We start from the raw sequence: 16,001 nt of genomic DNA on the forward strand, positions 1-16,001 counted from the left end.
TGGTAGTTTTATTTGTCGTTCATTTATTTCTTACTTCTATTGAAACATATTCCTGTTCTTTCTTGATAGCAAATTCGGAGTACTCCACGCAATATGTATTCCATTTCCCCCAATGTTTAGCCCTATCTAATGCTCTGTTGAGTTCTTGAATGCAATGTCATGACAAATCTGTATTCCATGTGAGAACTTCCATTCCTTGTACTCGTACTTTCGAGTCCTGGTTCGCGTTGCCGGGCTATTCGGCCGCCTGCCAGGCCCCATCTGTCGGCCACGGAACAAGTACGCGCAAACTCACGGCAGTCAGATTTGCACAGCAGGAGGCGGACGATGACTCGATGAGGGCTGAAGTACAAAACCGCTTCAACAAATCCACATTCCAAACCCACCGCGTCACGTAAAAAATACCGACTAAATAAACGGAAGTCCAAAAGCAGTTGGTCGCCTCTCCACCGCCGCGTTGGACTTCTCCCCCTCTTCCCTCGCCGGAGAACCCGCCACAGCCACAGCCGTCGCTTCGTCTGGAGGAGGAGTACAGCAGTAGGAAGGAGGCCATGGCGGGAAGATACGACCGCAACCCCTTTGAGGAGGACGACGTCAACCCCTTCGCGGTGAGTTGCTAGTTATAGTTGTAGTAGCTGGCTCGCACCTCGCAGCGGCAGTACCCTGCGCCGCACCTTGCCGCGCCGCGGTTCGTATAGTCTTCTATAAGTTGCGCCCTGGATAGCGTAGACGTCGAATTGGTTTGGATCGCCCTCGGGGTTAGGTGGTGATGGGTTTCTGGCTGTGACCCCTCGTTTGCTCCCTGCCCTGTTGGATGCTTGAATGGATCTGGCCGAGTTTCTGGTGCTAGGGCTAGTAGTTTAGGATCTGCAGCGAGGGGGATTCGATGGATAGATGCGTATATCATCTGCGTATTGGTGTTGGTTGGCATGGCAAGTGTTGGTTTCTCCAGTTTCTGTTACGGGTTTTTCGAGGGAGAAATTATGCTTAGACTGGAAATTGTCTCTTTGATTGGGATAACTTTGGAACTACGGTTTAGTTTGAACTATGCAGTTTATGTGTAAAACTCGTGAAAGTGAAATAGGCGATTTGCTCTTGGAGTTCATTTGCAACATACAAGAAAATGGGATATCGAAACCTTTCGGTGAAGATCGTTGATAACTGAAGTATACTGAACATTTTCTTAGTAAAAAGGTAAAATTATTGAGTGTGATCATTGGTAGTCACAGTTTGGCGAGTATGCAGGTCTGCTGCTGGATGCCTTGTTTAAGAAAAGTTACATATTCTGTACTGGCAGTTTGCATCTCCGTGCCAACCACCGTGGAGATATATATTTTTCTTCAACTATTGTTTGGTTGATTTTCCAAATATATCATGTTCTACAGGGGGGAAGTGTACCTCCTGCTTCTAATTCCCGGATGCCTCCTCTTCCTCATGAACCTGCTGGCTTCTATAATGATCGTGGTGCTACAGTGGACATACCTCTAGATTCAACTAAGGTACCTGAGTTTCCTTTGAACTTGTTAGTATTCTGGGACTCTTATGCTTACCAAGATTTCTCTACTCAAGAAAATCATATTGTAACTAAGCTATTTCACTGCAGAACTTTCCTTCTTATTAAGTCTGTGACTGCAGTCATATGCTTTCTTTTCCATGAATTGAAAGGCCTTTGCAGAGTGCCATTGACAGTAGTGATGGTCATACTTTTTTTTTTTTAGTGATGGTCATGCTACTCTTTGTTAGGTACTATTGATGCCGAAATTGATGTCAGTTACTTCATTGTGTGATGTTGATTGCTTATGTGGTGCATATGTTATATGTAAATGTTAGGACCTAAAGCAAAAGGAGAAAGAACTGCAGTCGAAGGAGGCTGATCTTAACAAAAGGGAAAGAGTATGTGGCTTTTGCTTGAAACTTGGAATCTGAGCTTTACACACACATCTTATCTTATATGTCATATGTCATTTGAGTTATTTCTTTGTTCAACATCACATGATTAAAATAATTTCTTTATGGATTCAAAAGTTGGTTCTTATGCATTCCGTGGTCAATTTCCCCTCTGCTGAAGTAAAAACTTAAGTTCTTCTGGATGATATCTTGTGGAGCTCACAGATGTTATCAAATCATTGTGCTTAGATATAGCTGCACATATTCAAAAATAAAAATAAAAATCTATGTCCGTTACTTGTCCAAAGTTGTTGAAGTAGTAACCAACTAACCATGATGCTGTATGGAAACTGGCCAGCTCCATGGATAGATCAGATACCAAGTAGTCCTCACCACTCTAACCGTTGACTAGATCATCTAAAGTGGATGTTTAGTTCGAATTGATGAGCAATCATGGGATCTCTATGACGATACATATAGGATTATGAGCTGAAGGATGATGGTGCTCATAGAAACTGGCTATTGTTATCAAAAGATTTTATCTAGCCATCTCATCATCATTAAATTCGGTTGAGAGAACTCTCAACACAATTTTACAATATGCCGAATCAGGAGTTAGCAGAGTTATTTACTCAATCAGTAAAATCTTGCTCTGGCAATGTTTTCACATGATTGAAGTAGCCCAGATGTACTCACAAGCATTGGCTCATATTTCTTCTTTAATGATTTTTATATTTATCCTTAATGCAGGAATTGAAAAGAAGGGAAGAAGCTGCAGCCAGAGGTATAATTCTTCCTGTAACTGAGTAGTTTGTACTTTTGTATATTTCTAGCAATGATGGGTAAGAGTCCGACACAATGTTGGTCTCAAGTGGTTAATGTGGAAATTTATCAGGAAATTTCTTCTACTCCCTCCGATTGGTATTACTTGTCTCAAATTTGCCCAAATACGGATGTATCTATGTGTAAAAAGCGTCTATATACATGTAATATTTTGACAAGTAATTCTGGTTGGAGGGAGTAGTAAATTTCAATTTAGAGCTTGAATAATGTAGACAAAGGCTATTTAGCTAATATGGTACTAGCCCTTGCTGTTAAGACACTCCAATTTTTTTGTTTTCTCTGCCTTTTGATGTCATACTATCTTCCTTTTCATTTGGCAGCTGGTATTGTCATTGAAAAGAAAAACTGGCCGCCATTTATGCCCATCATTCATCATGACATTTCAAATGAGATACCGATCCATCTACAAAGGATGCAGTACCTTGCATTTTGTTCATTGCTGGGTAAGTATTGGTTCTTGTTTACATCCTTCCTTCCCTCTTGCTGGACAAAAACCCAATGCGAGGAGTAAAGTACCTGTATAAACCATCGTTTGCAGATATTTTTGTTCAAACATTTCAAACAGAATTCTGACTAAAGATCTCATGTTCACATGCTGCCGTGATAATGAACTAACACTAAATCAAGTGATTCACAGTTTCACACATTATCTCCCAGGGTGTGAATTTGTCAATGTCATATAAAATGTGGCATAGACTGAAGCGTATTTTGAAACGATTTTGATTTCAACAAACTTGTATGGTGTCAAATTTGAAATTCCATGGAAGAGTTTCTAAGAAATTTGCAACCCATGCTTTGTTGCCAAAAACAGTTCTTAGTAATTCAAGCTGCATAACTAAAGCGCAAACGTTCAGTGTGTACTGTTCTTTAGGGTTGGGCTTGAACTTCCAAGCATCACAAGCAGATGCTACTAAATTGGGAGATGAGATGTAGTGATTATCATGCATCGGCACAGATTGCTCCACCTAGGTGCTAATTTGTGCAAACTTTGATGCCATTCAGGTTTGACAGTGTGTCTCTTTTGGAACGTCATTGCAACTGCAGCAGCATGGATTAAAGGGGCAGGTATGGCCGAGTAGTACTTTACTGTCTACAGCTTGTGCATCAGTTGCTATCTGCTCTAACACTTGAAACAAATCCTTTGGTTCCCATCAATAGGTGTTATGGTCTGGTTGCTAGCCATTATCTACTTCATCTCTGGTGTCCCTGGGGCCTATGTGTTATGGTACCGGCCGCTTTATAATGCGATGAGGTTGTGCATATGCTTCTGCTTTTGATTTATGAAGTTGTGTCTTCTTACGTTTTGCACCTTATGCCACTGAGATGCATGTTATAGGACTGAAAGCGCTTTGAAGTTTGGATGGTTTTTTCTGTTGTACTCGGTAATGTCCTTGCCATATAATATTACTCTTTAAAATTAAAGGCTTCTCACATTAGTGCTGCATGTATTCCATTCACTTCTTGTAAAGTGGACTTCTTGCTAATATTCCATTTATTGCTAATGATCTTTCCCCTTCCAGATCCATATAATATTCTGCATCTGGTCAGCTGTGTCTCCCCCATTTCCCTTCAAAGGAAAATCATTTGCGTAAGTGTTGCATATATACCTACCATTTAAATTACTTCTGTTTGTGCCATGCTTAATTCTGGTAATAATTTGTTGCTAAGCAGCAAGTTGGGTACACTGGGTATATTATAAGCGAAGTTTGAGTGTTGTTACCCTTCATTAGTCTTGCCTGTCTTGGCATATACTTGTACATTTACTGCTAAAAGGTACAACTAGTGAAGCCTTGGCCGTGCTGGACTGGTTTGTTACATTTTTCCAGAACTATCAGTTGGTGAAGCTATTTTTTAGGGTAGCGTACCTGCACCAATTCTATTGCTGCTCTAAACTGCTTATGTTAAAAACACTTAGGACTTGCTGTCTTTCAGGCTGCCCTTTCTCTATTCAAATCTCTTTTTCCATCTACAACTTATTCAAATTATGTAACTTTCTAAATTGTCTATTCTATTTTTTTCTGGTGCTACAGTGGATTTTTGCCGGCAATTGATGTCATAAGCAGCAATGTCATTGTTGGGGTAAGTTTTCACTCCTCAACTTATGGTTGGTCTAATTCAAGTAAATCTGACATGGTTCTCCTTATATCATCCCAAAATACCCAAGTGTTGAGATATCAGTGTCCTTATATAAGGCAGAACCTGATATTTGCATTTTTAAAAGGATCGCAGTTTCGGTTATTAGGAACCAAGAATTCTTTAGGTTTTGCTTTTCTTGTATCATCCCAAAATACTCGAGCGCCTGGAACTTGGGCAGCTTGAGGTTGGTGAAGCAACTTCATTAATCAGCTTTCTTCATTTCTTGTGTTGTTGACTTGTTATTTGCATTGTCTGCACACTGTTTGCAGATATTTTACTTTGTAGGATTTGGGCTGTTCTGCCTCGAATCACTACTCAGCATTGTTGTAATCCAGGTGCGTTTATGCCTCAACCTTTTGCTGTTCATCTGTTTCCTTCCTCGAGATAGATTCTCATTCTTGACTGGTCGCTTGAAATGCAGCAAGTATACATGTACTTCCGTGGGAGTGGCAAGGCTTCACAGATGAGACAAGAAGCAGCGCGCGGTGCTATGAGATCAGCCTTTTGATGGAGCGTCCTGGTTGAATGGAAGAGAATAGGATTTGCCAATCCGTCATGGCGTCTTGTACATCCCTACACATATCTGTGCATCGCTGAGAAAAATTATAGCTAAGATATTCTTGCCTTAATGTAATATATACCAGTCTTTTATGGATGGATATCTCGACGGTGTTCCCTGCTTCATTTCTTACCTAGGTCCAGATGTGCTTATAGGTAGCTTAATCTTTTGGGAATACACCGGCCTACCTGATATGTATTTTTAGCAACTTCCAAGATCACTTTCTGACGAGCTTGATTGTTTATTTTTGTGCAATACCACTATGGTTAATGTATGTGAGATTGCTGCATGCAGGACGGTGCAAATACTAGTTTATTATCCCCATGCAAAGCTGAAGAACCTTATTGCATCACACTACCTAGTCCATTGTAACCAAAAGCTTGAATTAGGAAGGAAAAAAAATCTAACTCCCGAGTAAGCTGAGATTTCATTCTTTGGCTCGCGGCAGGCTTATTTGCCTCTCATGGCAGGGTGCGTTTGCTGCACCTTTGCCCCGAAACCGCACTTCCTGGTGAGGATGTTCCACGACCTCCTGGGCTTCCCGAGCCGGCGGATCTCCTGCCTCATGATCATGCACTCCTTCTCCAGCTCCGACACCCGTGCCTTGACGTCGCTCATGGCCTCGCTCCCCTTCCCCTCGGACGCAACGGGATCGGCCTGGCCGCTTTCAGCAACACTGCCACCCTTGGGGACGATGGCGACGGCATTGTTGCCCGGGTGTTGCGGGTGCGCGCCGGCGCCGCCGTCGTTGTCTGCCACGAAGAACCAGCCGGCGATGGACGTGCGGAGGCGGAGCTGCTCGAAGAAGAGCACCTGCACCACCACCCGCAGCGGCAGCCTCTCGTTCTGCGCCGCGTGCGTGCACGCCTCCAGCGACAGCTTCTGGCAGTTCATCAGCCTGCACAGCTGCTCCCGCTCCGACTCCGACAGCCACGCGTGCGACTGCAATCCCAAAAATACACAGTCATCTACCTGCGCGCAATCGATCGAATGGAGTACTGCAAACACAATGAAATGTCACCTTGAGGTATATGTCCATGGCGCGGTAGATGCCGTCGTCCACAGTCCGCGCATAGTCGGGCACCACGGCGGCGAGCGCCTGGAACTTGGGCAGCTTGAGGTTGGTGTCCGGCGCCACCTCCGCGAGGTACCCGTCCATGAGCTTGGCCACCATGGCGATGGGCGACTGCGTGGACGGCGTGCAGGCCTGGGGCACCCCAAGCAGGCTGCCTTCCTCCGCCAGCGCCGGCGTCGTGTACCCGGTCCCGACCCCGTCCGTGGACGACATGAAGTAGTCCAGGATCCTCTGCACGCAGTCGATGTCGTACAGCGTGTCCACGGTGTACCCGAGGTTGGGCACCAGCAGGTCGTCGAGGCTGGCGTCCTCCAGCTGCGCGCCGATCCGCCGTTCCAGGTTCTCCCGGCACAGCGGGGACGCGTGGAGGAGCATCGCCGTGCGGAGCAAGCCCAGCAGGAACCTGGTGGACGCCACGCCCTTTCTGGCCGGCAGCAGCGCCACGATCTCCTCCAGGAACTGCCTCTGCTCGCCCTCGGACAAGCCGTTGGCGCCGGCAGCGCGCGGGGTGGTGATGCTGATGCATTCTTCGGCGGCGGCGGCGGCGTTGCTGAAGCCGCTGCTGGTGTTGGGCCTGAGGCCCGGGAGGAACCGGCTCGCGTAGAACATGATGGCGCCGGCGATGCTCTCGGGCCGCATGCTCTTGGCCTCCATGGCCTGGATGAGCCGCTTGAACATGGGCAGGCTGAGGAACGAGACGTCCTCGTACCACCAGTCCACGGAGTTCCCCGCCGAGGCTGCGCGCGGCGTGTGGTCTCCGGAGCCGATGCCGTTCCAGAGCGCGGGGTCGACCCTGCCGCAGTCGAGGCTGGCGCTCTTCTTGGGCGCCCAGGCGCAGGCGGAAGCCGATGCGGCGCTGGCGTCGGTGGCGCAGGCCTTGGTGGCGAGCGCCGTGATGCAGCGGGACGCGATGCGGAGGTCCTCGGCGGCCGGGAGCACGGCGCCCTCGCAGGTCTCGAGCGCCCTGATGGCGTCCTTCCAGCTGGCGAGCACGTCGCGGGACAGGAAGGATTCGGCCTGCGCGATCAGGTTCCCCTCCGCGTAGTCCTCCGTCATGCCCAGGTACTCGGCGGCGCACCGGAGGCACACCACGTTCTGCGCGCTCAGCTCGATCTTCACGTCGTAGCAGAACCGGGCGGCCAGCTCGAACGCCTTGGCGCCGCCCGGGATGTCGTCCAGCTGCAGGGTGCACATTCCGGCGACCCCGGCGCCGTCCGACAGGGGATGATACTCGCTGATCAGCCGCTGCAGCACGCCGCTCCGGCTCAGCAGAGGGAACTGCGTGCATATGCTCCCAACAAGTTAGTACTACCCGGCCAGCAAGGAACGATCGATGCACGGATGCAGTAACATTAGCGCCAAGATACAGCGGCTAACCTTGTGGAGGTAGAAGGAAACCTCTCCCACTTCGACCACAACATCACTCTCGAGCTCCGTCATGCATCTCCTGGGGAAAAGTTACAAAAAGACAAGCATGTAAACATCTGATGAAATAATCTATCTGATCATAAATACATGTCATTTTAGTCATCACGACAGTCTCTAAGACGCAACTTTTACCATTCAGAAAGTTATAGATTTAATTACTCCGTATTATATATGAAAAGGCATAAAAAATGTATTTTTTTGCAAATGACGAATCTTAATACAGTATATTTTTGCACATTTCAAAATAAAGCTAAAGAAGTATGATTGTGATTTCTAGGATCTCACGTATTTTACGAACAGAGGTTATGCAATATGCACGAGTGCTCGATCATGATTTTGAACATAGTAGAGCCAACAGGTATACAGATGTCGGCGTGATTATGACGTGTGAGAATTTCTTCAGAAAGTGGACATGTTCAACGAATGACAAGGGAAATAAATGGAATCGACAGATCTTTCAGAAAGATTCAAATGTAAACATTCCAGAAAAGGAAACGAGGAACGGAGATAACCATGTGAGGCCTTCAAGGACGAAGATCTCCGGCTTGGAACCCAGCTTCATGGTCGCCATTATATGATGATCCCTTTTCTTCTCCCCACGATTATTCTATCCGGTCGATCTATACGTCTCTCTGAATGAACAAGGCTGAGCAGTCTCTCTTTACTCTCTGATTCTTAAGTTTTTTCTTTCGGAAAACGGAAGCCGAGTGAAGGGAGCGAGCAAAGATTTATTAGCAGAGGAGAGATGGCGGTTGCTGTGCTCGCGGAATAGCTGAGGTGGCGCGCAGGCAAAAGGTGCGAGAACGAACGGGAGAGATTGGACGAAGCAGTCCAAAGGTTGGCCCTGGTCCAAAGGAGATATCTGCGGGGCCCTAGTAACCTTTCATCCTCCAGACTGCACAGTTTCCGTGTGGAGAAAAAAAAAGAATATACTAGCTGATTTTTTTTAACACAGTACATACGCAGAAGATCGCAACGCGCGCATATACTCACCCCTATGAGCACATTCGAAAAACTGAGCCGGCAGTTCTTAAGAGATTGACGAAGTCATCGCCGACGTCTCGCTATTGACGAGTACGTCACCTACCACTGAAAAAATAGCGCCGGTTAAATCCTGAAATAATTCAGGAAAATGAAAATGTGACACCCATGTCAAGTTTAGAACTTGAACCTGGATGGGCTGGTTCCACCACAAGGAACCAGATCACCTGAGCTAAACTCAGTTCATAGCTGAATTTTTTTTCAATGCAACGGGGCCTTCTTGATCAGAGTCACCCCTGTATAAACTTATCTGAAAGTAAGCCAAAGAGATTAATACAACTGCTGGTGATCTAATATATTTTCTTAGAATTTTGCCCTTATTTCACAATAGCTTCATATTTAAATTTTCTTACTTAACTTTCACTTCCGTTTCATGCAAAGTGAAACCTCAATGAATTTGTATGAAAGCCCTCCTCGAAAAAAATGTATGAAACCCTGATTATTTTTTAACAAAATTCGATTAAATTCGTAAAGAAAAAATTTCTTTTGTGAAACTACAATGCAATCCCAACGAGACAATAATTAAATGAAATAAGGTTGTTTTTGGTTCGTTCCACGTAAAACTTTTTTTCCTGGCAGCCACAATTTACCTATATAATAATTAGTGGCAAAGTAAACTACATGTCTAGCCCTTTTTTTCAAGGAGGACACGCCTTTGGTCTCTGCATCCATCGATGCACACATCATTATATTATTGAAAAAATAAAATCGTTTAAATCACACTTGTTACGGATGCGTGGCCTGAGTTGCTGGCTTGTTTTGTTGTCTCGTTAGTTACACTCAAGATGCTCTGATGCTGTACTGGTAACCTGGTAGACGGTTTGACGAACTGGCGATTCCTCTCCGTCGCGGCAAAAGAAGCGACCAATTAACGCCATGCAACACCACAGCTATTGCCATGCATCTCCTGCCGCCGTGAAATGCTCGCTTACACCTGGCCAGCCAGATGTCTCAGATCGATCTACATTCCAGGGAGATTGTGCATGTTGATTATTCGTCCGTCGGCATGCGATGATCCATTGATCCATGCGTGCAAGTGCTGTGTGCATGCATCACATGATGACATGGTAATTTGGAGCAGTACATTGCTACATTTGCGAATGCGGTAATGGGAGAGTGCAACGGGAAATGTTCCTAGTGGCTAGTACCTCAGTAAAGAGACGAAGTCAAAAAACAACAACTAAAAATAGCCTTTTATTCCAGGCGTAGAGGAGGCGAGCCTTTTCTCGGTCTCGGCTGCAAAGCGTGTCAGCCTCAGCTCGCGCTGCGTAGGGGCATAGCTAAGCCAGGCAGCATGCACTAGACTGGCCCTCTATCTCCGTCAGTTTCGTCGCCTTACCTGGTACGCGAATCTCTTCGCTGGATCCACCGTGCGTGCGTGCCCCTGTCAAGTTGGTTCCAGCCCTTTCACGATTTCACCACCGCGTAGTCCCCACTGCTCCTCGAAAACGGGCAAACCTCCACAGTCCACACCAACTGGCATCACAGCAGGCCGCGTATCAAAGTGTCACGCCACTGCTCCTGTAGTACTACCAGGCAGGCGGCTTGTCGTCTCTCAAATCACCCATGAGGCGCACGGGCAGGCGCAGCGCACTGTGTTTGCTGCTCGCGGCGGGGCGCCAGCACGGGCACAACACGAGGGGCTCGGCAACTGCAGATTCTCAGGCACTGTGCTTGACGCCAGCGCCGCGGGCCGCGGCTGCTCGACTCCTATCCCATGCCAGAAAGCAGGTATGCATGCAATCCATGCGTCTCAGCAAGAGCACCAAAAAGAACAGATTAATGCTGAACGAAAACCACAGGTAATTAGCTCCGACATTGTAAGACTGCATTCCAATGTAACGGTTGGCAGATTATACTATGTAGCTAAAACGGCTCCCCATGCAGTTTTATGGAAATGGAAGCCAGCAGTCATGGACCAAAAGAACAATGTTTCATAATAACATGCCCTAGGTGATGCCGAATAAGCTGGGTAACCAAGAGCCTCCCCATTAGGATTGCTCTGTTGAATGGAATGAATGGTTGGCTGGTGATATCAGATGAATTGAACGAATGAGGTTGGCAGGTGACATCGGATGAATGGAACGAATGGTTCGCCCACATCATCCTACTGCAAGTTGCGGTAGAAGTCGAGGCAGGTCTGGCATCCGCAGTCGGTGAAGCGGCAGATCTCGCATCCGAAGCAGACACACTTCACGCAACCATTGCAGGATGCGTTGCGAGAGCAGCCCTTCAGCTCCATGCGGGTCGCTCGCTCCTCGTCGTCATCACAGGTGATCCTGGAAGCAAAATGAGCGGACACAAGGTTAGCTGACACTATAACACTGCGAATTGTAACCAGATAAACAACCAACCACTCAAGGTAGAAACCCGAAGATTGGAATACAATTAACTGAGAAAAAAACAGTACAAGTAAAATCAAGATGGTAGAAACCAAAGCAAAAACCTACTCCCAAAGCATGTACATGCCAGCCAGTTTCAACTCTAAAAGTATTGGATATTTGGATTTATGTTGACTATTCAGCACTCGTGTTTTTCACATTGCCAGCGGTACCACAGTGCCACTAATATTTATTGATACATATCAGTTGCTCTATCAAAAATAAATGTATAACACAAAACTAGCAGCTATAAGAATGACTGGATAACCCCAATCAGAAAATATTAGTTGGTAATCTACACAGTACAATGGTACAATATATGCAAAGAACATAGAAACAATGAAGTTGACGTACAAGTTGTAGCCGTCGTTATCCAGCGAATATCAGTTCATTTTAACAATATGGCATATCCACATTAGAATATCAAACGAAAGAAAAAATGGCTTTAACACTTCCAGTGAATATCCGTACATTTTAGCAATATGTCATATCCACATTAGAATATCAAACAAAAGAAAAAGTGACTTTAACACTTCGAGTGAATATCAGTACATTTTAACAGTATGTCATATCCACATTAGAATATCAAACAAAAGAAAAATGACTTTTAACACTACTGCATATCAGCACAGAAACAATGAAATGATGTTGCAATGTCAAACAAATGAAAATTCCCCGGTAGAATATCAGTACTTCGTGGATATGCCATACTGATATTCTACTAGGGATTTTTCACGAACTAGACTATTAATTAACATAAGTAGTTGCAACACATACCTATTAGTTGTCAAATCTGCACATGTCCAGTTATGTTTTGCAACACAGTCATGGTAAATACGACACTCTTCTTTGGATCGGAGACGAAATCTCCTCTGCTTGCCACATCTTGTACAGCGGATAAACTCATCACGGTGGAACTGACGTCCATTACGACTTCCTTTGGCAGATTTGTGCGACAGGTCATAGTACTTGAGCAGAGCTGTCTTTCTGAGCGGAACCTTTTCTCCTTCAACCATGACCCACACGGTGTTCCTCCACTTTCCTGCAGTCTCCCTTGCAGAGTGCCTCTCAAATGCCAAAGGAGTCAACTTTTCTGAAATTTCAATTTGTATACTTTAAAAAGTTATAAGACTTAAATGACAATCAACCTAACTAATTATGTTATCAGAAGTAGGGTATCATGTAAGTGATATTCTGACAAGAAAAATTGCAGCAGACACAAGAGTAATATGTTAACAAAGTAGTGCCTAATATTAATTAGAATTAGAATAACAAGTTAAGCTGTGCAACAGTTTCGCCAGAAGGGAGGTTGTGGAATAGAACAAACAGTAAAAACAAGTCAGTAATGAAATGCTCTATAAAAAGGTCTCTAAAAAACATGAACTTTTGTACTTATCATCGTTTGTGATGTCACTGCAGCAAAGGTAAAGCCTAACACTACCTAATTGGATGGGTGCTGTTTTTAGCAAAGAGCACCCCGTTGTTTCTACAAGATCAATACACATCTTACTGAAGGCCGTCTTTTTATTTCCACAAGGAACTGCATATTCTGCATGCAGAGCCTTTCACATTTGTTACTCACACTTTTATGTAGATTTATAAATGAATCCTTGAAAATTGGAATGTACATTTGTAAATCATCAGCATATAGCAGGTCGTAAGTGATGCTACCTTTTTTCTTCCCTTGCTATTTAACACAGTTCTGCCATAAAAATATTAAGAACCAGCAAGTTAGATCAAATAAGAACTCTTCTTTGATGAAAGCATGACAAATGATTGTTTAACACGTTGAATTATTGTAGGAACATTTTGAGTGCAAGACAAAAAAAAACTCCGTATGCAGGCTGAACTCATGAATATACAGGCAACACAAGATGATCTAGTGTAGAGTATAGTAAAACCCTAAGTAATAGCACAACCATAGTCTACTATGGTCCGTACGGATAAACTGAAATAGACATTGCATATGGAATCAAAAGGTAGATATCGTCAAGATCTGTCAGAAATAAAATTTATAACGATCAGGCACCAACATAGAACAGAGACATAAGTAAGGTTCTCACCCCCACGTTTGTAAACACCGGCATCCGATGTTAGAACCAAGGCATGTGTCAGTTCCACTAATAGAAATAGAACAAAACCATATGCAACTCCAAGCCAAAACAATGGCGTAACCAGCGCCCATTCTAACTACTGTTGATACATGCATAAGAAAGACCTCAAAATAAACATAGACAGTGACTATGTATTGTCTGAATGGTGAGGAGTGGAAGTGAATAGAGAGGCAATTCGATCATCACCAGCATGCAGAGAGGGTACGACACATACTACGTGTGTTCGGTAGTACCACGGAAGAAATGCTTCCATGTACATGTACTAGAGGCAGGCTGTGCAGAGACATCAACATGAAAGTTCACATTAACCGAACAAATTAATGATAGCGACCCAAACTTGGTAGAGATTGATAATATGAGCCAAAGCAACTATGCATGGGCTGCAGCACGGTACCAAGTAGTACTAGAAGGCAGGCAACGACAGGCACAAGAAGCGGTGAGGCGTATGTATTAACCATTTAACCGGCATTGCATGCAGATCAACTTATGTGAGTAACACACCATAACCAAAAGACCAAACAACATAAAATCAAGAACAATAGAGACTAGCAAAGAAAACGACGTGGGTGTATGGTTGTGGGAGTGGGGGCACGAACCTTCATGGCAGCCGGGCGTGCAGTCGCAACTAATCTCGAGTTCCCCGGAGGCGTAAATGCGGAGGCGACCGCCAGCGTCGCCAAAGCGGCGGCTAGTGCATCCGCACGTCACCTCCACGAAGTTCTCGCCCATGCGCACCCCACTCACCCCCCGAAGCTCCTCCTCGCTGAACAGCGCCGCACGGCCTCCATTCGCTGCAGCCATGTCTCCGACCAACAACAGCAACAAGAACTACCTCCAGGAAGACGAAGGGCCAGAAAGCGATCTGGCCTGCGTCAAATCAAGAAACTACGAGACAACGATTAAATACGGAGATAACGGAAGGCTAAACCGGTGGGCCAAAGTAAAAGGAAGTTAGGCAAGTTGGTGAACGAGAGATGGAGATATATAGAGGTGGAAAACTGTGGAGGAACATGAACCAAAGCGGCGGCTTTCCACAAGGAACAACGGCGAACTGGGTTCCCACCAAATCTTGACGACGGCGATCTCAAAAGGGGCGAGAGAAGAATAAATGCAAAGGCGGCTCCTTTTTCCCAGAGGGGGGCTATATGATTCGAGGCTAAAATCAACAAGCAGATGCAGGAGCTACGGAGAGGAGACTCCTAGTCCTTCCTGCAAGAAGCGATTTGGGGGCCACCTCCAAATCCCCCAAGACACGATCCACAAACACGGCTCTGGAAAGTCTGCTCTGACTCCGGCCCTCTCGATTGCTACGGCTGCGGGGGGCTTTGGAGGGGAAGAGGGGGAGGATGCTAGAGAGGATAGGAGATGGAGCTTTTGTGTTGTGCTGGTACTGGTGCTGGGCTTTTATAACCTATGGGCATATGGGAGGACGGCGAGTGCTTTCGTGCAAGGAAAGGGGATGGCTAAACCCGCTCCATCTATCTCCACCCTCCGCGCACCTTTGGATACGTGCCGAAGACCGTCGCTTCACGCTAGCACGTGCCTCGGGTTACACGCAGAAAACAAAGTGTGGAACAGGTGTGGACGCGTCCCCGCTCCAGCATGGCACGCGCCACGGGTTCGCGCAGAAAATGATGGGCGGAACGCTTTGCCGTTCCAGCCTGGCACGCGCCAGGGGTTACGCGCAGAAAACGGTGGGCGGAACGCGTCACCGCTCCAGCCTGGCACGCGCCACGGGTTCGCGCAGAAAAGGGTGGGCGGAACGCTTTGCCGCTCCAGCCTGGCACGCGCCAGGGGTTACGCGCAGAAAACGGTGGGCGGAACGCGTCACCGCTCCAGCCTGGCACGCGCCAGGGGTTACGCGCAGAAAACGGTGGGCGGAACGCGTCACCGCTCCAGCCTGGCACGCGCCACGGGTTACCCGCAGAAAACGGTCGGCGGAACGTGTCGCCCCTCCAGCCTAGGACATGTGCCACGGGTTATGTGCAAAAAACAGTGGGCGGAACGTGTCGGGCCCCCACCCTCGCATGCGCCTTGGTTTAGGCAGAGAGAAAACAAGGGACGGAACCCGTGCGGACGCATCGCCGCTCCACCCTGGCACGCGCCACGGGTTACGTGCAAAAAAACAGAGCGGGAACGTGTCACCGCCCCACCCTCGCGCGCGCCTCGAGTTACGTAGAGAAAACAAGGGGTGGAACTCGAGCGGACGCGCCGCCCCACCTGGCACGCGCCTCGGGTTACGCGCACAAAGCAGAAGGCGGAACGCGTCACAACCCCACCATCGCACGCGCCTCGGGTTATGCACAAAACAGGGGGCGGAACCCGTGCGGACTCTTCTCCACAAGCCATCGCCGCCCCCACCCTAGCTCGCGCACGCATCAGGTTACGCGCCTAGAGTGGTGTGCTTATGTTTGTGGGTCTCTTCTCCATGATCCTTCGTCGTTGCCCTCCACAATTCGCAAGTATATCCTCAACTCTTTTCCATTGATTATTGCAACTCAAGAAGTGTAAAAAAAATGTTGTTTACATTTTTTCAT

General features: G+C 46.6%; 3 protein-coding genes across 3 annotated transcripts; 1 reads left to right on the forward strand and 2 right to left on the reverse strand.

Moving 5' to 3' along the window:
- The first annotated feature begins 366 nt into the window (after positions 1-366).
- Positions 367-5,699, forward strand: LOC100822005 (secretory carrier-associated membrane protein 2). The gene is made up of 12 exons (XM_003564307.4): positions 367-608; positions 1,386-1,499; positions 1,831-1,893; positions 2,638-2,671; positions 3,051-3,173; positions 3,733-3,795; positions 3,889-3,982; positions 4,067-4,112; positions 4,251-4,318; positions 4,761-4,809; positions 5,136-5,201; positions 5,288-5,699. Exons 1-12 carry the CDS (start codon positions 552-554, stop codon positions 5,372-5,374), a joined length of 864 nt encoding a protein of 287 aa, XP_003564355.1. The 5' UTR covers positions 367-551; the 3' UTR covers positions 5,375-5,699.
- LOC100821688 (BTB/POZ domain-containing protein At5g03250) lies at positions 5,603-8,608 on the reverse strand. The gene is made up of 4 exons (XM_003564306.4): positions 8,441-8,608; positions 7,878-7,947; positions 6,447-7,778; positions 5,603-6,367 (listed from the first exon to the last, which is right to left on the reverse strand). Exons 1-4 carry the CDS (start codon positions 8,497-8,499, stop codon positions 5,876-5,878), a joined length of 1,953 nt encoding a protein of 650 aa, XP_003564354.1. The 5' UTR covers positions 8,500-8,608; the 3' UTR covers positions 5,603-5,875.
- A 2,195-nt stretch (positions 8,609-10,803) lies between these two features.
- LOC100844767 (protein ULTRAPETALA 2) lies at positions 10,804-14,543 on the reverse strand. The gene is made up of 3 exons (XM_003567132.4): positions 14,061-14,543; positions 12,128-12,443; positions 10,804-11,248 (listed from the first exon to the last, which is right to left on the reverse strand). Exons 1-3 carry the CDS (start codon positions 14,263-14,265, stop codon positions 11,077-11,079), a joined length of 693 nt encoding a protein of 230 aa, XP_003567180.1. The 5' UTR covers positions 14,266-14,543; the 3' UTR covers positions 10,804-11,076.
- Between the last annotated feature and the right edge of the window lie 1,458 nt (positions 14,544-16,001).

The sequence above is a fragment of the Brachypodium distachyon genome, chromosome 2 (assembly GCF_000005505.3).
Source record: "Brachypodium distachyon strain Bd21 chromosome 2, Brachypodium_distachyon_v3.0, whole genome shotgun sequence".
NCBI lineage: Eukaryota > Viridiplantae > Streptophyta > Magnoliopsida > Poales > Poaceae > Brachypodium > Brachypodium distachyon.

What these genes read in the sequence shown, in the direction of transcription:
- LOC100821688 (XM_003564306.4), bottom strand. Translation starts at nt 8,499, where the DNA reads ATGGCGACCATGAAGCTGGGTTCCAAGCCGGAGATCTTCGTCCTTGAA. An exon ending in GTCCTTGAAGGCCTCACATG is followed by an intron (nt 7,948 to 8,440) that starts GTTATCTCCGTT and finishes ACTTTTCCCCAG; the next exon opens with GAGATGCATGACGGAGCTCG. An exon ending in TTTCCTTCTACCTCCACAAG is followed by an intron (nt 7,779 to 7,877) that starts GTTAGCCGCTGT and finishes ATATGCACGCAG; the next exon opens with TTCCCTCTGCTGAGCCGGAG.
- LOC100822005 (XM_003564307.4), top strand. Translation starts at nt 552, where the DNA reads ATGGCGGGAAGATACGACCGCAACCCCTTTGAGGAGGACGACGTCAAC. An exon ending in GGTTTTTTCTGTTGTACTCG is followed by an intron (nt 4,113 to 4,250) that starts GTAATGTCCTTG and finishes TTCCCCTTCCAG; the next exon opens with ATCCATATAATATTCTGCAT. An exon ending in TTCAAAGGAAAATCATTTGC is followed by an intron (nt 4,319 to 4,760) that starts GTAAGTGTTGCA and finishes CTGGTGCTACAG; the next exon opens with TGGATTTTTGCCGGCAATTG.
- LOC100844767 (XM_003567132.4), bottom strand. Translation starts at nt 14,265, where the DNA reads ATGGCTGCAGCGAATGGAGGCCGTGCGGCGCTGTTCAGCGAGGAGGAG. An exon ending in CACGCCCGGCTGCCATGAAG is followed by an intron (nt 12,444 to 14,060) that starts GTTCGTGCCCCC and finishes TTGAAATTTCAG; the next exon opens with AAAAGTTGACTCCTTTGGCA. An exon ending in GCAGATTTGACAACTAATAG is followed by an intron (nt 11,249 to 12,127) that starts GTATGTGTTGCA and finishes TTTTGCTTCCAG; the next exon opens with GATCACCTGTGATGACGACG.